At 50.5% G+C, this 22,750-nt stretch overlaps 1 protein-coding gene across 2 annotated transcripts; it reads left to right on the top strand.

The window, feature by feature from the left end:
• Positions 1-412: 412 nt before the first annotated feature.
• Positions 413-22,217, top strand: LOC125916936 (dysbindin-like). Of its 2 annotated transcripts, none has more exons than XM_049623180.1 (4): positions 413-3,531; positions 12,001-12,156; positions 20,569-20,712; positions 21,894-22,217. In XM_049623180.1, the coding sequence occupies exons 2-4, from the start codon at positions 12,039-12,041 to the stop codon at positions 22,091-22,093; spliced, it is 462 nt and encodes a 153-aa protein (XP_049479137.1). In that variant the 5' UTR covers positions 413-3,531; positions 12,001-12,038; the 3' UTR covers positions 22,094-22,217. The 2 variants fall into 2 exon arrangements, with proteins under 2 accessions (XP_049479137.1, XP_049479138.1); XM_049623181.1 differs by having other exon boundaries at positions 11,971-12,156.
• Positions 22,218-22,750: the final 533 nt, after the last annotated feature.

Raw genomic sequence — 22,750 nt, 5'->3', positions numbered from 1 at the left:
ACTGAATTAGGTGGTCAGCACTCTAATAGTGTTCTACCCGTGCCCACCAATTGTGCAGCTTTGGCTTCTAAGATGTTCCTTAGCAACAGCCTTTACGTCATCTGCACACTGACCCACTGCAGTATTTGTCAAAACAGATGCCAGTCTGGTGAGAAATGTTAACTCACCAGTCTGTGAGGCCAGCTAGAACAGCAGGCTTCTAGAGCCTCTGCCTGCATTCTGGCCTCTGGTTTTCCTCCTTGTGACAATGGCTAGAGACAAAGAGTGACCATCTCTGGGAAGAAAAGGATTGATAAAAACCACGAGTACTTATAATGAATCTTTACTAGAGTTGCTGTACCCAAGGGTCCAGTTCCACAACTGTTTTCTTCTGCTACTCTAAATTCAGGAAAGGCGGGGGGGGGGGGGGGGGGGGTGTGCAGGGCAGGGGGAGGACGCTCCCTTGTAGGGAGATTCCGGCCCCTGTAAGCAGAAATTCAGGAGACTGATGTGGTAAGAATTTTGCTATACTTGTCAGAGGTCCCAGAATCTCTCTGCTGCAAGGAGCCCTGGAGTGAGCAGGGTGCAGCCAGTGAAATTGGTCCCTTCATGGTAACCAACTGTAGGGGTGGAAAATTTTTCCTTGCACCCACTAGGTTCTTTGGTTGACAGATTAACAGGAGAAAAACAAATTTAATTTTGCACCGACGGAGCTCCATGAAAATATGAGACCCCAAAGCAAGTCAGGCTGTTACATTGCATATGCCATCCTTAGCTAAGGAACCGGGTAGGGACCTGGGGCTAGAAATGCGAGGAGGTCGATTCACAGAACAATCAGAAGAGCAGATCTTTTAGATGTTTGCCCTGCTCGTAAGGTCTGTGTGCTTGGATTCTTCTCGGTGTCCTTTTGTCTTGGAGGTAAGAATGCTACTTTCCTTTAGGTCTGGGGAAGGCATCTATGACCTACTTCAGGGGAGCAAGACAGGGAAGGTCAGAGTGCACGTCCTGTTTCTGCCATTTTCTCAGACTCCTTCTGCTTAAAGTATTCAGTATGCCAAGGTGCCATATTTTGGGGCAACCTCTTGAACCCCATCACCAGTCACATATTTTTACATCTGTCCCGAATCTCTTGGCATACCCTATATCATATCTCACTTTGGATATGTGTACTTGTTCTTCCCAATTTTTATTTGGCAGAGTTTTGTCTATTAGTTTCAAACACAAATATGATTTTATATTGTTCACATGGATGTATAATTGGAGATGGTGGGAAAACGTCTCCAGGTTGTTTCTGTTGTCTCTGGAAATGGAGAAGGATGAGAACCCACTCTGGGTTAGGTCTGGGGTTCGGGGCACAGAAGTGATCTGACCACAGTGGTTTTGTTACCTATTGTATGGAGCCACTAAGCCATTGAGCAGGGATGGGTAAAAGATTCCACAAAATAGGATTCCACAAAATCAGATCGAGCTGCTACAGAGGGACTTCTGTCCCGAAGACACTTGTCTGTCACTGGTAAAAATGACTATGCTTGTTTCTGATTCTACATTTTGGTTGCTGCTGAAGATTGTCCTTTTTAGAAGATACTCCAGATGTTTTGGAGAGCATCAAGGAGAGGACGTTTCTGTCGTTTCCATGAATTGTGCCAGCTTCCCCATCTTCTATTTATTCTTTCCCATTATAAAAATATTTGTACCAAGTAAAAAATTTGAATGCAGTGGATGCACAGATACAGTTCACCTAGAGCAGTGGGTCTCAGAAGGCTGGTCTGTGGACCAGCGGCATCAGCACCATCTGGGAATTGGTTAGAAATGCAAGTTCTCTGCCCCACCAATTACTGAGTCAGAAACTCTGGGCAGAGGGCCCAACGGTCTCTGTGTCCAGCCCTCCAGGTGACTTTGATGCCACTAAATGTCTAGAGCCCCTGGCCTACTATCTCCATAACTCATTAGGATGAACTCTATAGTAGTTGACTTTGACATTTAGACACAAGCAGTTGGCTTATACCTTTTATAAAGTTTTTTGGGGCACCTGCTTGGCTCAGTCGGTTAAGCTTCTGACTTGGGCTCAGGTCATGACCTCACGGTTTATGAGTTCACGCCCCGCATCAGGCTTGGTGCTGACAGCTCAGAGCCTGGAGCCTGCTTCGGGTTCTGTGTCTCCCTTTCTCTCTGCCCCTTTCCCACTCGTGCTCTGTCTCTGTCTCTCAAAAATAAAAAAAAAAATGTTAAAAAAGTTTTTCATGTAGTAACAAAAAAATACCTTTGGAGTTTGAAAGGCTTCCTCTAAAGATCTACCCATCCTCTGCCCCAATAATTATTATTAAGTAGGTTAATACCCTAAGTAAAATTCAGGAAAGTATCGGATTTGACTTAAAAATGCTAGGAAATTAGGCTATTGTCTAAATATTTACAACACAGAGCTTTTAGCCTGGAGGGTCTTTTTTTTTTTTTTTTTTAGTCTTCCAAGAAAAAAAATTGGAAATCATCCAAAGAATAGTATATTATGATACAGGCTTGATAATTTTATCATTTTTATGTACTGTTTCTGTAAAAGGTATGTTTCATCCACATATCGCGGAGTGATAGCACCTGCAGGTGGTGGTGTGGAGCCATCGCTTGGAACCGTGATCCACGCCCCCCCCCCCCCCCCTTTAGTTGTGTGTTGGTCCCTGCAGGAGGCACAGTGGTCTTGGTGCTGCCCGGACTCATTTCAGGCCACCAGGCTGTCCTGTCAGCCTCCCACCTTGGGCCCATGGAGTTCGAACAGGTCAATAACTCACGAAGCCTCTGGCCACAGGCGGAGCTTCTCACTTACGCATTAATCCTTAAGCCTCTCGGTTCTAATCGTTCTTCAAGCAATAAAAAGGCCAGGAAGACGAAAGCAAAAATACTGTCAGGGTTTTCTTAATAGTTGGAGCTAATTTTCTTGAAATGTCACTGTCTAACGGAAGAGGTTCCAAATTCCTACCGCTAATCTGGTTTTCCTACAATTTCACCACAAAGCACACAGGATTTAGGATGACCTCTTCCTGCTCCAATCGAAAGCAAGTAAAAATAGAACTGTGGTACTTAAGGACTGGAGGTGAGCTCCTTATGGATGCCATCCAAGCCTGGCCTCCTCCCCCTCACTAACTGATGGGGGAGGGTCCCAGGACTGGAGGGGTGAGCGGGGCGGCCCAGAGTCTCCCAGCCGCACAGAGGTCTTTGGAGCTGCCTCGCCCCTCCCACAGAGACAGCCAACAGCTGAGCATTTCTGTCTCACTGTTTCAGCAAACCTCATGCACATGGAGTTTCTAAGCTGTCCATTTTGCTAATACTCTAGATAGTGGTCATTTCCTTCAGGGCAGTTGATGGAAGTTTTAAAATGTTCCAGAAGTTTAGATACTAGAATAGTGTTTGTTTCCTGTGACATGGGTTTAGGAAACAGCTGTTCAGGAGCTGCCCCGAATGACTGGACATTGTGAGATCTCGCTAGGAGTGGCCATGAGTTCTTCGTTGTCCGAAAGAGTTCTTTTACTCTGTTTGCCGAACCTGCCAACTACTGTGTTCTAGGTAAGGAATACCTTCTCTTAGTTGCATGTAAAAGAAAGAAGTAGCGTTTGGTTCTTGATAGATGTGTGTAAGGGGTGTGTGTGTGTGCGCACGCTCATGTGTGTGTGTGTTGGAGGGTGAGGAAAAGTTAAGTCATTTAGCTTTCTTTAAAAAATTGGTTAACTTTACCATGCGCAGGAAAATTAAAAAAAAATAATAATAATAACCAGTGCTAAGGACTAAGGGCTCTGTGCTGCTTTACAAGAGTCCCAGAAATAATGCATGGTTTGCAGTACTTATAAATCAGTCTCGGAAACTAATTGTTGATGAAGGCTAGACCGAAAACCATTAAAAGCTGTAGAAATGTGGGGCCCAGAAGTTGATATTTTAAAAGGCATGTTATAAAAACCCCAATTCTAGGACAACATTAAGGAAAGGTCTGTTTGTGCTCCAATCTAAGACCATTTGTATTCATTTTATAAGGCGGTTGGGAGACTTTAAAAATGGTTGTGTAGATGCCTCATTCTGAAAACCCAATTTAAGTTAGAAATGAAGCCATACTGCTAACTAGTAAAAATAAAGAATAAGTGAGTTTTAGCACTGGAAAGAAATCTTACATGTTTTGTTCTCATCTAAATCCTGAGTTTCCAAAACAGAGTTTTCCCGAAATTAAATATAATTTATTAAATCCAAATGTAAAGAAAACTAAAGTGGGGGGGAGTGGGGGGCGGGTAGGGAAATGCCTCAAGGAACTAAAAGCACCTTTAGAAAAATAGCAGTTGTTGAAAATAAGCCCACAGTTGTTTCTGATGGACACACTGTGGCGGGGGTGGTGGGGGGGGAGGAGGAACGGACAGACTGGCTGTATTCCAGCTGGAAGGTCTCACTGATGCCAACAAGGATGTGGAGGGATGCAGTCTGTGATTTACTGACGGTGGACCTAGAAAATGGGGACAGCCACTCGGGAAGAGAGTTTGGCGGTTCCTTTCGAAACTAAAGAAAATGCGCGTACCATATGATGCAGCCATTGCATTCTTGGGCATTGATCTCAGAAATGACCTACTTTCACCCCAGAACTGGTACACAAATGCTCATAGCAGCTTTGTTCATAGTAGTCAAACTTGGAAACAACCCAACTGTCCTCCCAGGAGTGAACGGTTTCACTGTGGTATGCCCACACCACGAAATTCTACTCAGCAATAAAAAGGAACAAATTACCCATACATGCACCAGCGTGGATGAACGTCCAGAAAACTACGCTGAGTAAAAAAAGCCAATCTCAGAGGGATGTGTACTGCACGATCCCATTCTGAAACCTTTGTTCGATAACGGAATTCATAGGCTTGGAGATCACTGGTTGGGGAGGCAGGGAGGGAGGGTGTGGTTATACAAGGATAACCTGAGGGGGCCTTGCAGGGTCGGTACAGCTGAGGATCTTGTGGTGTGTTACACAAGACTGTACACGGATAAGGCTGCATAGAGCTCCCCATACACACACGCTCACACACTCGAGTGAGTGACTAATGAAATCCGAATAAAGCTCTGGGGGTTGTACCAATGTCATTTACTTGGTTTTGATGCTACACTGTTAACTGTTTAAGGTATTAGCCTTGGGGGAGCCGTGGCACAGGTGCACGGGCTGCTGCCCTGTGCCCTGTACCTTTCTCAACGCTGTCCTGTGAACCTATGATTATTGCAATTTTTTAAAAAAGTTTTATTTATTTAAGTAATCTCTACACCCAGTGTGGGGCTTGAACTCACGACCCCGAGATCAAGAGTCCCATGCTCTTCTGACTGAGCCAGCCGGGCATCCCTATGGCTATTTCAAAGTAAAAAGTTCAACAACAACTATTTTAGTGTTTCCAAAAAAAAAAAAAAAAAAAAAAAAAAAAGGATTGGCTCTTGCAATTTCATATAGTTTAACCTAAGAGGACAAAAGATCTGATCAGAGTGCACAGATTGCTAGCTGAGGTCACCTGTTCATGGTGCCTTAAGGGGGAATTTTCACATTATTTGTAATTTTTTTATTACTAAAATTTTTCCACAGTGTACATGCATTGTTCACACATCCAAAAAGATCAGTTGAATAAATGCAAATAATTAGAAGCATCAAAAAAATTCGTCCCAGTGGGTAAATTCCATCACACGGATGGAATTTCACGGGGTCTTTTAGTGGTCGTGTGGCTTGACTGTCTGCAGTTTTTATCAAAACTGATCCGGAAAGGCATTTGTGTACCTGTTCGTGTTTAGAAATATACAGAGATTTCACAAGGTCTGACTGGACCCTGTCACATGTGCTTTACTATCCCAGAATTCTTTCTCTAGCAATATAAAAACATCCGCATTGTAAATATCTTGCAGATTTTAAATCTGTTCTTATTCTTGGGTAGTTACCTTGAATGAAAAACGTTCTCGCTATTTTAATGTTAGAGGCTGCCAGAGTTTTTCTTAACTCTCCTACGTACGAAATTTCACTGTTTCTCTTTTGACATTTTCGGATTCAAGAGGTTGCTACCACCAACTCTACTGGAAAGGTTTAGCCCGGTTTTCCTGATGTCTGCTTTTCTCTCAGCACTTTCGGGGGGCCTTTCTCAGCCATTCACACCTCACTTTAGGGCTCCCCGACTCCGTGAGAGGCACAGCTGTGCACTGGTTTGAAATTGTTCCTGAAATGAGCTTGATGGGCTTTTAAAAATATATGTTTAAATATATTTAATATAAATATAAATATATTTAAAAATATATGTTTCCTGTATCCTGTTGCCACTCTTACGTCCCGTTAACACGTGTGATGGAGAATTGATTATACCATCCTCACTGGTAATGGGACTTGTTTTGAGGAATTCTCCATTTGGAGGTGGTCGTGGCAGCCAGCCTGGAGGCTGGGGCCACAGGAAATGGGCACGGCTGTGGGGGGCGCAGACCAGGCTGGTTATGGAGAGAAAGGGTTATTCTTGCCTTCTGGCAGGAAAGCTAGTGCTGCTTTTTTGTGTTTTTTTTTTTTTTTTTCTTTTTAACCTTAAGGTTCTATGTTGAAGCTCCTTAAATCTTTGTATTTGCTTGCTTTTCCCAGTACAATAAATGACGTCTTAAATACGAACGAGGAGGCATTTTTCCTTGTAGAAGATGTTCTATAATGTACGTTTTTCTGTAGTCATTCAAAATGCGGATGCTGTTAAACCTCGGGTGCTGAAGGACCCCTTCAGATGGCCTTCCCGCGTTGTACCAGCCCCAGATGTGGTGGTTTCTTGGTGAGAGCCGGCCCGAGCGCAGGTTGAACCGCACCACGAGGACCCCCCCCCCCGCCACTCAGTGGGCCCAGGGCTGGGGGTGCAGCTTCCGCGCTGCTGAGCAGCATTGGCTATTTTTGTTTGTTTGTTTGTTTAAGCTTTTTATTTCTTTATTTGGCGAGAGAGCAAGCAGGGGAGGGGCAGAGAAAGAGGGAGAGAGACTTCCAAGCAGTTTCCACACTGTTGGCACAGAGCCCGACGTGGGGCTCGAACTCACAAGCCGTGAGATCGTGACCTGAGCCTACACCGACCCAGTCACCCCCAGCATTGCTGTTTTTAACTAAATCTGCCATGTGCTTTTTCACCGTGGCCATGAGCGTGACTGTGCTGCTGCTCAGTGATTCTTGTGTGGCCCTCGGCCCTGAGATACCACAGTGGCTCTGAAGCCAAGCCCAAGCCCATAGGGCAGTCGGAGCTATTTCAGATAACTACTGCGTAACATGTTTTAAAACTGAAAACAGTGATTTTCTTTTTTCCCAAATCTACCCCCCGCTTTTGTGAGGGTTAAGATGTGATGAGATTGCATTCCACGATAGAAAACCCAAGATGAAAAACTCTGGGGCTTCTAATTCAGACAGGAGAGAATGGAACTTCTGAGGCAGAAGTCTCGAGAAGAACGACGTTTTCAGGCTGCACACAACTGTGTGGAAGATCTCAATTCTGTTGGAACAAGGTATTCTTTAATGAAAACCCCTTTGATGATTTCTACACTGATCTCTGTTTCTGAGCTGCTTATTCTGGAATTACTTTTTTAAAAGATTAATTGGACTTGGTTTGAAGTGTTTGAAGCATACTTGGTCTGTTTTAGGCTGACCGTCTCCCATGCACTTGGCAGTCAGGAGGCATTTGAGCCGAGAGGCTGACAGCTGAAGTGAACAAATGAAGAGGCTCCTCTTGGGTCCCCTCTTCCCCTCTCAGGAGTGCACTGAATTCCTTGCAGATTTGTGAAAGGCACTGAGAGGTGACTAATTCTGGAGTGTCTGAGTGAGGCTGAGAGAGCTGGGGTAATTCTCAGTGTCGCACTCGTCCGAGTTTGTGTAGTGTTTCGTGTTTCCTTCTCCTCATGTCCGTTGTTTTCAAGAGTCCATTGTTTAAAAAATTTTTTTTTCATGTTTATTTTTGAGAGAGAGAGCGCGAGCAGGGGAGGGGCAGGGAGAGAGGGAGACACAGAATCCAAAGTAGGCTCTGGGCTCCGAGCTGTCAGCACAGAGCCCGACGCCACGGGGCGAGAGATCATGACCTGAGCCAAAGTTGGACACTTAACTGAGTCACCCTGGTGCCCCCAAGAGTCCACTGTTTTAAATAATTGCTGGTAGGAACCGTCAGCTCTTGGTCAGTGCTGGTGCCTGGTGATTCACAGCTGCTACCTTATTTAATCCTGCCAGCGGCCTTACGGAATAGGTCTTTGTACCTTCCTTGTACACAGGAGGAAGTTGATGCTCAGAGAGGTTAAGTCCCAGCTGGTGCTGGATATCGTGGTGCAGGTTTGTGTGGAAGCAGAGCCTGAGAGGATTTTGCTGCAGGTAGTTTGTACAGGAGGTGATCCTGGAGAGGAGGAGTGAGGAAGAGAGGAAACACAGGAGGAACGGCCAAGACCGGGCGGGATGTGTTATTAAAGCTGATGCTATAGCCCCGGGGCTCTGCTTCCATCAGGATCTCTGAGAAGCGTTCAGAAGGCCTCCTAGAAATGCCCGTCCGAAGGAAGGGACAGCACAACACTGATACACTGACATCTGTCACCTGTTGGCCGAGAGCTGTCTTTATTCCCCAGAACTTCTGGGCTATGGGGCTTGACGTTCCCCGAGACTCGGAGAATACTCTGAGCAGAAAAACAGAGACAGGTACAGGTAAGGGACCTTGTGGGCCTCCGAAGGGGCTCACGCAGGGCTGCCTTCCTTCCAGAGCCACGCCTGAGTTGAGAAGTAGGCTAAAAGGGATGTGATGTGAGAGGTGCCAGAGCGGCTGCGGAAAGGGCTGGGACCTGTGCCCGACGGCTTCCAAAACCTGTGCTCTTTCCAGATCGTCTCCCTGTAGACAAACCTAGGAGATGGGGGAAGTTAGGGCAACACAGAGATACAGAGAATGCACAGTGATTATAATAGTGGGAACAGAATGAACATCGTCGGTACAGCACCTGTCATCGTGGAGTCGGGAAGATTCACTTTCTGTTGGTGGTGGCCGGTTAACGTGCGTGTGTCTTCTTTGCGTGTATGTAGGTTAGAATACAAGATGAATGCCCAGAATATTCTAAGCACTGGAGACTGCAACTGACTTGGGATTAAAAATATCCCCCATCATCGAGTTTTTAAGGTCGGTCACGCATACGAGATCATGTTGTTCTCAGCACGTGCGAAATGTGGTGGTGGGTATTGGTGGGGGACGGGTGGGGGAATGCCTACGCCGGGCCTCATAGACCACCGTTCACTCTGAGTTCTGTGTATTTCTTGTTGTTAAAAATCACTTGGTAACACCCCAAGGATGTTTTAGTGCTGCGTAATTGACATACGACATTGTGTAAGTTTAAGGGGTACGTGTCGATTTGGTGCAAGTGTGATTACCACTGTAGAATTAGCGGACACCCCCATCACCTCACGAAGTTACCGTTTCTTTCTTGTGAGAACATTTAGGATCTAGTTTCTTAGCAGCTTTGAAGAACGTAATATAGTACTGTGGACTCTAACCACCGTGTTTTACGTTAGGTCTCTTCCAACTACAAGTTTGTACCCTTTGACCCCCATTCCCCCTCTCCCTGTCCCCCGACCCCCAGCTCCGATAACCATTCTACTCTCTGTTCTGGGAGTTTGGCTTTTTCAGATTCCACACCTAAGTGGTAGGACAGTATTTGTCTTTCTCTGTCTGGCGTGTCTCCCTTAGCTTAACGCCGTCAAGGCCTGTCCCTGTTGTCACAAACGGCAGGATTTCCTTCTTCCTTAGGAGTAGTATCCCATTGTATGTGTCTGTACACACGCACACCCCACACCCACGCGTTTGTTGGCACTGAGGTGTTAGCTGTGGTGACTAATGCTGTGTGCAGATACCTTTTCGATACGCGGTTGCGTTTTGTCTGGATATATACCCGAGAAGTGAGAGCCCTGGATCATAGGGTGGCTCCAGTTTTAATTTTTTCAGGAGCCTCCACGCCGTCGTCCACGGTTGGCTGCACCAGCTTGCATTCCCACCAGCGGTGCACGAGGGTTCCCCTTTCTCCACGTCCTCGCCGACACCTGTCGTCTCGTGTCTTCTCAGTGGGGACCGTTCCGACAGGTGTGAGGTGATGTCTCGTTGTGGTTTCGATTTGCATTTTCCTGGTGATGAGTGATGACGCACCCGTTGGTCATTTGTCTGTCTTCTTTGGAAAAACGTTTGCTCAGACTCTCTGTCAGTGTTTTAATCGGATCTTTTTTTATTGAGTTAAATGAGTTCTGATGCCCCAAAGATGTGACACTCCCCAGAGGTAAACGGTGGGGAATACGTCTGCAGTGAAATTATCTTCGGCGTTTCAGGCCCCCCGTTTCTTGCACGACAGTAAGGTAGCTGAAACGTTCTGTTCTGCCACGCTCAGCCTAGCATAGTGTCTGCACGAGGTAGGCGCTGCGAGACGTTTGTTTAGGGGAACGAACTCAAGGAGTCATCGTTTGATTCTTGGGCCAGTCGCACTTGGGCAGGGGCTGGAGCCAAGGCGGCTTGTCTGGAGGGTCTCCGTACTGCTGCGCGAGAAGCCAGTGCACACTTAGTGTGTAAAACGGCGCAAAGGTAGGAGCTTACCCGCCGCCTGTAGGGCAGAAGTCAAGGCCGGTGCCTCGCGGGCCGACGTCAGGGCGTCGACCAGGCCACGTTCCTTTCTGGGACTCGGGTGAAGAGCCCCCGTCCGAGTTCATTCAGGTTGTTGGCGGGGTTCCAGCTCCCCGCGGCTGTAGTTAAGGCCCCTGCTTTCAGCCGGGAGCTGCTCTCCGTGTCTGGCCGCCACCTGCGTTCCTCGCCGTGTGGGCCCCGCATCCTCAGAGCCAGCACCGGAGAATGTTCCTTGTGTCACGTCCCTCTCTCACGCTTCACGTCTCTCTCTCCAGGGAAAGTGCACGCAGGCGCCTTTAAGAGCCCGATCAGGTCAGGCTTGCCCGGGTGACCCCTCTCTCTTAAAGTCAGCTCTGCCCGGGGGCATAGCCTGCTCATGGCAGGAGAGCCAGTCCTGCTGATAGTCGGGGAGGGCGTCGTGCAGGGTGTGTGCACCAGGAGCAGGGCATCTCGGAGGCCGCCTGAGAACTCTGCCCCCCGTGGGACGTACAGAGGACTCCGGAGTTCAGAGCAAATGTGAAAATAACCCTGGGTCCGTGAACGAGGTGAATAATGGTAAATGCCTGACCCAGATTTCATTCTTGCGTTCCCCACGCGCGCATTGAGGAAGGTTAGAGCGCTAGGAAGTGGTCACGGGATGGCAAATTGGGGGCTCTTCTGGCATGACGAGGCTCAGGGTGATGGCCTGGTATTGCTGACTCGGCCCGAACTCGAAGGGTCGCTGCTGACACTAATCAGAAAGTTCTTTCAACGTTATTTCACTGAAGGCGCACGTCAGGATTGGGTTAGTATCTCTATCCCAGATTCAGCCGGGTGATGTGAGGCTCAGGAAGGCTGACTGACTCAGCCGGGTTGCCCGTTAGTGAACAGCAGAGCCGGGACCTCGCTTTTCTGATCCAGCACGACGGCTGCATCCTTGCCCTTCCACTTACTGAACGCCTGCCGTGCCCGGCTCCGAGCCGGGTGATGAGGCGTCGCTGTCCGCCAGGAAGTCCGAGTCTTGGCCCCCTGTACTGCATGTAATGTACGAGTCAGCGTCGCCAGTCTGGTCACAGGGGGTGCCCCAGGGCGGGATAGCGGGGTCCTCTGGAGTCAGGTGAAGTGTTAGCCAAGAGGCTGGTCTTGGCTGATGAACCGCTGATCGGCAAACAGTGGACACGTGGTGGGGGGTCATGGCGCAGGGAGAGGCACGGGGGGCCGGGGGGCTGGCCCGCCAGGTCAGGGGAAGAAGTGCCGTGGAGGGTGGGCGGGGCGGGGGGGCACCTCCATGGCAGTCGGGGCACCAGCCGGGGTGTGACAAGCAGACGCGACCCTCTCAGCTTGGAGGGTGGAGGTGAGTGCGTACTTACTCCCATTTCCTGTCTCCGTCCCTCTTCAGGCCCTGACCCCGAGTGTTCTGTTTCCGTAGCTGAACTCGATGCAGAGCACACCCAGAAGGTCCTGGAAATGGAGCACACCCAGCAGACGAAGCTGAAGGAGCGGCAGAAGTTTTTTGAGGAGGCGTTCCAGCAGGACATGGAACAGTACCTGTCCACGGGCTACCTGCAGATAGCGGAGAGGCGAGGCAAGTTGGGCAGAGGGCCGCTGGCGGCGGGAACCCTCCCCGGGAGCCCGGAGACCGTGTCTCGCCGCGCCCCCCAGGTGGGGTGTGGGGCACAGTCCCCGGAAGTCTGGTCTGGCCTTAGTCCCCAAAACCCAAAGTGGCTCTGCCATGCGGTATTCGTCTCGTCCTTGTCTCTACCTCTTCCTGCAGGTCTAGGCTTCAGCTGGAGATACTTAGAAAACATGGAGCAGGCTTTGTTTTTGTTTTTTTTTTTAAGGTAAAAACCAAAGAAACATCACCCATAATTCTACAGCACAGTAAAATCTCCGTCACTATTTTAGGGTGGTTCTTTCGTGTGTGTGTGTATGTGTGTGAGTGAGTCTGTACATAATTGGTATCAAACCATTCACACATCTGGCTTTGTGTCTATCTAAATACCGTACAGGGGTCTTTCCCCCTGTGTTATTAACAGTTCTTTAAAAGGGTATATTTTCAAAGCTGCGTCTGCGTCGTCAGGATGTACGCAGTTAACATTTAACCAGACCCCTAGTTGAACAGATTCTTTATCTTTATACACGGTTCTGAGATGAACATCCAGATTCATAAATGTTCGCGTCTCCGAGAGTTCCCAAGAACAAACAGCAGGGGCGAAGCTCGGTACGGGGTCCCTCATCCAGCCTCTAGGAGGAGCACGAGCAGCTTGGTTGCACGGCACGCGGGCAACCGTCCAGGGCCCCTCTGCTCACCTGCCCCTCCGCACCCCTGAGCCCCTCCGCTCCCCAGCCCTGTGTCCTCCATTCTCTCCCCTGGCCAGCCTGGCCCCGGTCTTTGTTCCGATACCCTGCCCCTCACCACACCCCCCAGCTCCTCTCTGTTCCCCTCACTCTGTTCCTTCCCTGTCTTTGAATCCGGTGTCCGCCCCCAGGAGAGAGGTTAAGGAAATAAAAACCGAGGAAGGAGAATAATGGAGGCAGAACACATCAAAAGTAGCATGGCAACACGCCTGGGAGAGCACCACAGGATGCACCGTGTGGATAAGGCTTCTTTCCTCAGGGCGGGTCAGATTTGAAGGAGGACATCCGGTCTCCACGGAGCCGGCTGTGTCCCTTTTGTATGCCCTCCTCTACAGTCTGTCTGCGTCTAGAAAAGCCGGACAGATCGCCTCAGAATATGCGTGCTGTTCGTGGCCTGCAGGGTTTGGTGCCGCTTATGGAGGGAGTAGCCCGTTCGCTGCAGGGATTCGCGTCTCGTCACGGGCAGGGGTGAGGTCACTGTACCCTGCACGGCCGTGAGACCCTCTCTGGTGTGTCGGGGGCCCCGCCTTCCCCACCCCATCTCCACCTGTTAGCCTCCCAGGGGCCCCACCCCCAGACGCTGCGATGACACTGGGGGTCAGGACTTCTACATACGAGTTTGGGGGACACAGACATCGAGGCCGTACCAGCCACGCACCTCCTGGGAAACATACTGGGGATCTAAGGACAAGGAGCCGCTGCACCCAGGAGGTGGGAGGAGGTTGGCCAGCGAAGGGAACAGTCAGAGACTATCAGTGCTGAGGTTAACCCCGCACGTCCAGCTTGGTTCCCTGGATGTTTCCGGAGCACCTGCGAGCACTCGGCACGTCTTTAGGCCCAGAGGAAGAAAGGCCAAGTGGAAGTGCCTCTTAGGTAGGCCCGTGCTCGTGGGGAGACATGGGCGCACACACGGAGGTGAACCCGGTGCAGGGAGGTTCGAAGTGCCTCCTTGCGGTGACCGAGAGCCTGGCACACGGGGACCCTCCAGCTGGCGCGGTGGGGTGCCCGGCCAACTCTTGTTGGACAGACATCAATGAAGTATTAAGGAATTGAATTCTCACATTTGGGACACTTAAAAAATAACATTCTTCAAGTTTCCAAGAAGTCTTAGGCTCCTTTTTTTTTTTAAGGTAAAAAAAAAAAATGGGAGTCAGGCACATGTTGCCAATATGTGTGATTTTGAAAGCACTGAAGAAGAAAATTGGAGATTTGGGCTTTTTAGCTTTCTACTTCAGCCGTAGCTGGAAAACCATTCAGATAACAAATAGGCATCTCTCGGTGAGGCTGCTCAGAGCCATCCCTTAGACTTCCGGCCTGGCAAGTCCCACATCCCCTTACAGACTGTTCATCTCCAGGGATGAACGCGGGGATGTTTAATGTAGGAGAATCCGTCAAAGTAAAAAATCTCCATAGTGAATATGGTATTTTGGACTCATTCCACTACATCAGAAATAGCAGTGAATTTTTTCACACTTTCCAAAGCATCATTTTTTAATTAAGACAAAGGAATGGAAAGTTTTATCCAGCAAATTATCAGAGTAAAGGGTAAAGGGACACCCGTGACTCCTTGGATTGGGGTGAGGCTGGAGAACCCACGGAGCTGGGAGCATCAGGCACTTGAGGAGGTGAGGAGGCCACGCCAGCTTGCCAGGCAGCAGAGGGGACCTGGCACCCGCCACGCGCCCAGCAGTCCTAGTGCCATCAGGGCACGTGTAACCTGGTACGACCCTGACCCGGGTTCTGTCTTCCACCCGACGTGACTCCTGTTTTCCTTGTTGCTGGGTGCTGGGGTATCTTGACAGATCACCTGGGAGACACGCCGTTCTGTACGTGTGTGTGCCCACAGTTAGATCTCAGGCTCCCGTGGGTCCCTGCTGAACTGGCAGTTCGGCAAAGTCGAATCTTCTGGAGCCGGGGGCTGCGCCCTGTGCCGCGAGACACTCTTACTCAGGCCTCGGAAGTCCCCCAGTGGACCCAGTGCCCAGGACAGAGAGGGAGGTGATGTCTGGGCTAGTGGCAAAATTAACAAAGTTAGAAGAGATGGAATTAGTAGATAAAACTGAACTAAACTAAAATTCATATAGCGTCCCCCAAGAGACAATCTAGAATGCAGTAGTATCTCAAAACACAATTGCCAGCTTATGGTTTTAACTTTGCGTGATTGTCTCTCCGTGAGTGTTTTATTTAGAACTTTGAAATTTGGGGTGGCTCGGTCGGTTTAGTGTCCACCTCCTGATTTCGGCTCAGATCATGATCCTAAGGTGTGGGATCGAGCCCCGTGTTGGGCTCCATGGTGAGCATTGAGCCTGCTTGAGACTCTCTCTCTCCTCTCCTCTAAAAAATAAACAAAACCAAACCTCACTGTTGAGGACATTCTCTTATGTCTTCGTACATGTGATGAGAGTTTCTTTGGGGCAGTGGGCCTCAAACTTGAGCAAGCCTCAGTCACCAGGGGGGCTGTTCACATGGAGACTGGTCCCACCCCAGGGTTTCCGATCTAGTAGGTTTGTGGTGGGGTCTGAGCGTTCACATTTCTAACAAGCTCCCCGGTAAAGGAACTCTTGAGGCAGTTGGACACTTTGAGAACCGCTTCTTGAGGGTGTATCACTGGGACAGTAATTAACGGAGTCGTTTGACGTGCTTATCTGTAATTTCACTAGATTCTGTTGGATTACCTGCCCAAGTCCCCCGTTGGTTTACGGTGCCCTAGCAGTGTGTATATGTGCCATCACTCATCTTTGTCAACACTGGGTAGTGCCTGATATTTAAATTTTTGCCAATCTGTGAGTATGAAATGACCTCTTGTTTTTAATTTGCATATCCTTGATTGTCCATTTTCCTCCTGGTTGCCTGTCTTCCTTTATGGGGCCTTTTTAAAAAAATTTTTTTTAATGTTTTTATTTATTTTTGAGACAGAGCATGAGCGGGGGAGGGGCAGAGAGAGAGCAAGACACAGAATCCGAAGCAGGCTCCAGGCTCTGAGCTGTCAGCACAGAGCCCGATGTAGGGCTCAAACCCATGGACTGTGAGATCATGACCCGAGCTGAAGTCGGACGCTTAACTGACTGAGCCACCCAGACGCCCCCCCTTATGGGGTCTGATGCTCGTGGTATTGGCCTTTACGGATTGTCATCTGAGGCAGTCACCTTCACTCAGTCCGTGGCTTATGGATTCTAGAGAGGCCTTTGCTAAATGTGTGTTTATTTCAACGTGATCGGCTCTACCCATTTTATTGCTTATGGTTTGTCCTTTTGTGTCTTGTTCAGGAAATCCTTCCCTCCAAGTATAAGCACACAAGTAGACCTTGGCTGTAACTCCAAGTCCTAAGAACATTCTACTGTGTTTTATTCTTAAAGTTTCAGTGTTTCCCATTTTATAGTTGGCTGTTCAGTCCACCACCAGTTCGTTTTTCTGTGTATGGGGAGGTAAGGACCCAAATTCAGTAACTTTGCCTCCACCCCAGCACTCTTTCCCCACTGTTTCTGGGTGTCTCCACTGCAGTACCCGGTGAGTCTTTTCTGGGCTCTCTTCTCTGTCTCTTTCTTCTGTTTGTCTAGCCTGGAGCCCAAACTCTACTGTCTTCATTCTTCACTAAGCAGTGGCTCTCAACTGGGGGTGGTTTTGTCCCCTCGGGACATTTGGTGGAGTCCCCAGAGTTTTGCCTGCTGTGCTTGGGGCAGGGCTGTGCTGTTTGCATCTAGCGGATAGATGCAGGGCTGCTGTTGGGCACCTGCCAGTATACAGGACAGCCCTACAACAACGAATGCTCTGGTCCAGAGCGTGGACCACAGTGTGGACAAGGCTGAGAAACCTTGTCTTACAGCAGGTCTTGCTGTGTGGTGTGCTGGAGCGATTCTTACACACCCCGAAACACGTTTATGCGTTCTTTCTTGAGAGTTGCCTTGGCTGTTCTTGGCTCTTTGTACTTCTGTATAAATGTTACAGTCAGATTTGCAAGTTCTACGAAAACCCGTCCAGGCCTTGATTGCGGTTGTGTCGCTTCTGTGCCGAGGGAGCACCAGCCTCTTAGTGGTGCTGGAAGTCCACACGTGCAGTAGGCAAGCCCTCCTCCCTGATTGCCCAAGCGCTGGGTAGAAGCAGCCTCAGACACTGCGGGGGCCGAGTAATTTCTCTGTGGGAAGAGTTGCCACCTGTTTTTCTCCACTAGGTACAAAGGTTTCCTATTTCTTGTCAATTTTAACAAGTTTTCCATGGAATCTGTCCGGCTGATCTGTAGTTGTCAAATGTGTCAGCATAACGTCCATAGTATCATTCTCAGCCTTTGTGGTATTTGGGTTGAAGTTTGCTTTTCCACCCCTCTCGGATCACTAATTTGTGCTGTTCATCCTTCATGATGAGTCTTACACAGAACAGTCATTTTTAAGTGTTTTCTTAAAGACCCAACTTTTAGCTTTGTTGTTGCTATCGTGTATCTCATTAGTTTCTCTTCCTTAGTGCTGGGCATCTTCGGTGGCGGTTTTGTTTTTTGGTTTTTTTTCCTTGGTTTTGGTCTAATTTGACTGGGCTTGGTTTTCAGCATTCTTGTCTGCATAAGGCATTCAAAGCTATGAACTTTTTACAAGGGTAACGTTCACCACTTTTTAACAGAATTCTACAAGTTCTGACAAGCAAGTTTCTTCCTGGGTTTTTTAGATTTTCCATTACAATTTCTTATTTGACTTGTGACCTGTTTAGAAGTGTTTTTAAATAATGCGTGAAGTTGTTTCTAGTTACCTTTTGTTCCTGATTTCTCATAAACTTCATTGTGGTTGTTGGAGAATGGGTTATTTATTTTTTTTTTTTTAATTCAAGACTGAGAGTTTTCCTACATGTTTTCTGTGCATTTGAGGGTAAGATCCTAAACGATAGGGTTCTGTGTGTACCCGTTCCACCAAGATCATAAGTTGGGCTGTTTAAGCATTCCCTATTATTGAATTGTATAGTTTAATTATTAACCATTCTTCCCAGGATTATGGATCGGTTAGACCTTCCTTGTCACTCTGCCATTCTTTAAACATCGCCACAAATTCTATGTCACACAAATTTTGAATTGTCCTCCAGGCAAACTGAAACTTTATTAAATCACTAAGTACTACTCTTTATTTCAATATTTTTGTTTTCCCTTAAAGTCTGTTTTGTTTCCTATCAATATTGCTATGTCAGGGGCACCTGGCTGGCTCGGTTAAGTGTCCGACTCGATTTTGGCTGAGGTCACGATCTCTCAAGTTGGTGAGATCAAGGCCTGTTTATCTGCCTGACAGTGTCGAGCCTGCTTAGGATTCTCTCTCTCCCTCCCCCTGCTTGCCCTCTTTCTCTCTCAAATAAACTTTAAAAAAATATTGCTAGGTCAGCTTTCTTCTTCGAGTTAATTATTTAACTACTTAAGCTTTTGTTTGTTTCTTTTAACTTAATGTCCTTATGTTTTGGGAGTGTCTCCAATAAACTAGACATAGCGAGATTTTTATCACTTTCATTCAGTCTTCTGATCTGTTAACTGGAAAATCCGACTCATCTACATTTACTGTGATTACTGACACGCGGCTTCATTACTACCTTTCTTGGTACTGTTCCCATGCCTTTTTAATCCGGTTTTGCGTTCTCTTCGGTTTTAAATCCTACTCCTGCCCTTTTCCAAAGGATGGGACGGACGGAAATGAAAGGGAGCCTGTGTCCCTTTCAAAACTGCAGTCAGACCAAGGCCAACCGCCAGAAAGGCCCTGCTGACAGACCGTGGCCAGAACAGAAAACCTGCCGGTTGCCTGACTTCTGGTGGCCCGGCAGCCGCACACAAGCACCCACGGGGCCCACGACTGACCAGTGGCAGTGTCCCCTGACCAGTCAGCCTGGAGAAGCTTCGGGACGCCGCCCCGCTGGTACCCCTCGCGGTATCGAGCGTGAAGCAGCGCAGTGACTCCGCGTGGCAGTGGCCCCGGGCCTGCACCCCACCCGAGTCCACACCACGTGGCTTTCATGCCTCTACTTCGAGGAGTCACCTCAGCTACAGTAAGCTTCCCCCTGCGAAGAACAGAAACTACGTGCTTTCTTATTTTAGCGCTGGCCTTGAACAAGGTTGTGCCTAAGACGGTCAGCTCCTCCCCTTCTGCTGCCGGAATGGGGTCTTACACCGCGATGGCTCTCGGCACCCCCCCCCCCCCCCCGAGCTGAGCTCCCGAGTCACCCACCTCCTGCATCCTGGGCCCGACCTCCTGGACTCTGTGCCTGTGGCGAGAGTAGGTTCGTGGTGACGAGCTGTCTGCGCTCATAGCTGATGCTCGGTCTTAAATGCCATTTAATGTTACATAATTTTAGAAATGGCATTTATCTCACCTCTTTGAACTTATTATTCCATTGTCTTCTTATATTGTTGTCGAGAAGCCGTCAATCTAATTACTTCCTTCTCTTCCCTCTCGTGCCCTCTCTCTGACGTTCCCCAGCTTCACTGCAGGTGATGTAGGAGAGGATTTCTTTCATCTGTCTTCCTTGGAATAGATTTTTGCTTCCTAAATCTGGGACGTCACATCTTCCAGCAAGTCTGGGAGAAAATCAGCCTCTTTGTCCGTGTCCCCCACCATCTCTTCTTGTCTCAGGACTGGGACGGTGCTGCGGGTTTGCATTTTCCGTCTGTTTCTGCGCCCTACGGTCTTATTCAGTCTTCCTAACTTGTTTGGCCCTAGTCCCTAACCATCGGTTTAATACCGGCCCACGGTTTTACATTTCAGTGATTAAAATGTTCCTATCTGAAAGTCGTTTGGCTGGTTTTTGATTCCATTTTTAAGGTCATTAAAATGCGTAAAGTCATTTGAATTCTCAGTAAAGGGTGTTACACGGAGCTCCTTTCCGCTGACCTTCGCCGGGAGTGACGGACGGGTTCCCACCTTGTGCTGTAGACTCTGGGCTGGGCCGAGTTTATGTTTTTATATCCCTGTGAGACCCAGGGTGAACCAGAAATAATTTGTTTCTGCCAGGGACGGTCATGCCTGGGGTGACCAAGTCGACTGGCTCGTTGTTTTCTGGACCACAGAGGTAGCTGGAATATGGGCTCCAGACCCAGGGGCTGCCCTCCCCCAGGGCCCCGGCTGGTGGACCCCTCCTGGTATTGATGTCCTTTTGCTCCTGGGCCAGTTTTACTTTTCTCTTTCACCACAGAGAGCTCGTGCTGCCCGCTCACCAGCCTGCAGCTGCCCAGAGCTTGTCTGCTTTTCAGATCAAAGACCGGAGAGATGTCATAAGGGCAGTGACAGCTTCCCCAGGAAGCTCGATAAAGTCTGGGGGCCTCTGCAGGCGGAAGGCAAAGCTGTGTCGGCAGGGAGGTAACGAACCTCCTGCTGCGGGGATGTGGCTCTCGGGACCCTGCTCCCCGCAGCTGCGGGCTGCTTCGTGCAGAAACGGGTCGCGTTCCGCACCTGCAGGCCGAGGGCTGCGGGTGAACGAACAGCCGGAAGGGGCCGACGTAACAGCAGCCAAGACCGGTCTAGGATGGAGTCACAGGGCCCGACTCGGGTGTGTCGTTTTCTGCCTTAGAAAGCCTGGAGTAGCAGGAGAGATCTCATACCTGGAGAACATACGTGGTCAACTGATGCACTTGAAGGGTCACTGAGGACAAAAAGGGTCATTCCTTCTCGTGCCCGTCTCTTCCCAGAGCCCATGGGCAGCATGTCGTCCATGGAGGTGAACATCGACATGCTGGAGCAGATGGACCTCATGGACGTGTCTGACCAGGAGGCCCTGGACGTCTTTTTGAACTCCGGCAGCGAAGACCCCGCTGTGCTGTCTCCGGCCGCAGGTGGGGGCGACAGCCTGGCACGAGGTCTGTCACGCGTCCGCCAGCTCCCTCCGGAGGGAGGATCCTGGACGCCCGGGGCCAGTCTCTAAGTTCTGCCTCTTGTCCTGCCACTTGTGGGCTCACGGCGGCGGGGAGGGGGGCTCTGGTTGATCCGTGGTGAACCTCTCCCAGCTGGTGAGTGCTCGGCCCAGATTCGTCCAGGGACCGCGCAGTCGGACCCGGGTCGTCCTCCTTCCTCGGGCTCAAAAGGCCTCTGGGGGTCAGGCTGTAAGGCCTGGAGCTTGGGGCTCACCCTCAGCAACCTACCCCCCCCCCCCCCCCCCCCCCATGCCCCCCCCCCCCCCCCCCTCCCTCCACAGGTGGTCGCTTGACCTTTTGCTCAGCTTGGGCTGAGAGTTTAAGAGTTAAGTCGCCACCCTTCGGGCACTTGATCTCCATTTACTGCCTTCCCCAAATTGCGATTCATGGAAGTCCAGTAGAAATTTTCCAAGGCCCCCTCTACCGGGCCCGATTTAAGTCTGGGACAAGCCCTGCAAGGTGGGGGCAGGGCTGTCTCATATGCACATCCTTGCTAAGAAAGCACTTCTGTTCTTCCACAGGCGCAAAAAGGGAAGGGCTCAGACCAGGGTCCCGGCGCTACTAGGCCCCCTTCCTCCGAAGCCCACCTCCAGTTTTCTTGTCCACTTGTGTTTCCTCTACCTTCTCCCCGAGGCAGCGCTCTCCCCCTCCCCGCCGTCGGGGGGGGGGGGGGGGGGGGGCGCTGGGGCAGGGCAGTCCTGAGAGTGCCTGGCGCTTTCCCGGAGTCAGGGACAGACAGACTGGGGTTTAGGACCTTCTTCAGTTTCCCTGAACTTGGAGAACTGCTACAAGATCAGTGAGACCGGCGCCCAGAGAAAAACTCCCCGAATTACTCGCCAGGACATGTCCTGATGGCCGAGGTTCCTGGGCTGCTCCTCAAAGCAAGGCAGCCTGTGCCTCCGGCGGTTTCTCTCAGAAGCCACCCCGGACGGCCGGAGGGTCCCCGGCGCCACCTGCCCTCGCGGAGACAGGCAGCCGGGTTCTGCGGCCCCCGGAACCAACGCCGCGCGCCCCTTCTGTTCCGCGCGCGTGGGGGGGCCGGGTGGGGGGGGGGAGGCGTCTCCAGCACAACTTCCGTGGCAGCTTCTCTGTTGTGTTTGCAGGGCCCGAAGCGGGCGGCGGGCCGATCGAAGTCACCCTCCAGGTTCCCAGGCCCTCCGCGTCGCGAGCCGAGCCGCCGTCCTCGCCGTCCGCGCAGGCCCCCGGCGACGGCGGAGAGTCCCCCGTCGTCCAGTCCGACGAGGAGGGAGTGGAGGTGGACACGGCCCTCGCCACCCTGCACACCGACGACAGCGACTCGTAGGTGTGTGCGCCCCGCCCTGGAGGCAGGTGCCGTCCCCGAGGCTCCTGGTCGTGACGCAGTTGCCGCCGCCGGCGCGTGAGGCCCTGACTGTACAAACCGCTGACAATAAAGCTTGCGGACTTCACCCCGACAGGGTACAAAGCCAGTTTGTGCGGAAGGGCTTCGAATTCCAATTTGTGCAGCAGGGAGGGTGTCCACACGGGCCGCCCCCGCGATCCTGAGTCCGTCCTCCCGAGCGTGGCCGTAGCCGGCCCCCGAAACGGCCACCGCACACGGTCCGCTCCACCGCTCCCTCCTTCCTCCTGCTGAGGAGCGGGTCGCACGCGGGGTCCCCTTCGCCACCACTGGTAGCCCGGCGCCTAGTGAGGGAGGGCGGCCCGGCCTGCTGTCGTGTCCCACGACGTGCCACTGGCGCGGCGCAGGGAGTGAGCGCTAAGCCGCATCCGTGGGGCCTAAGCGACGGGGTTTCCGAGAACCACCTGCGGACAGAATGGGGGGGGGGGGGGGGGGGGGGGGGGGGACGGTAAACTCGCCGCCGCAGGGGGGAGTCGCAGCCCTCTGCCCGTTCACCGGAAAACAGAGACCAATCTCAAAAAAACTTCGTTTTTATTATTAAACCTTGTAGTACAAACCTGAAAAGTAAACAAAAAACTGGCA

Source organism: Panthera uncia, unplaced genomic scaffold (assembly GCF_023721935.1).
Source record: "Panthera uncia isolate 11264 unplaced genomic scaffold, Puncia_PCG_1.0 HiC_scaffold_1326, whole genome shotgun sequence".
In the NCBI taxonomy this organism is placed as follows: Eukaryota; Metazoa; Chordata; class Mammalia; order Carnivora; family Felidae; genus Panthera; species Panthera uncia.
This window is presented reverse-complemented; position numbering and strand designations above follow the sequence as displayed.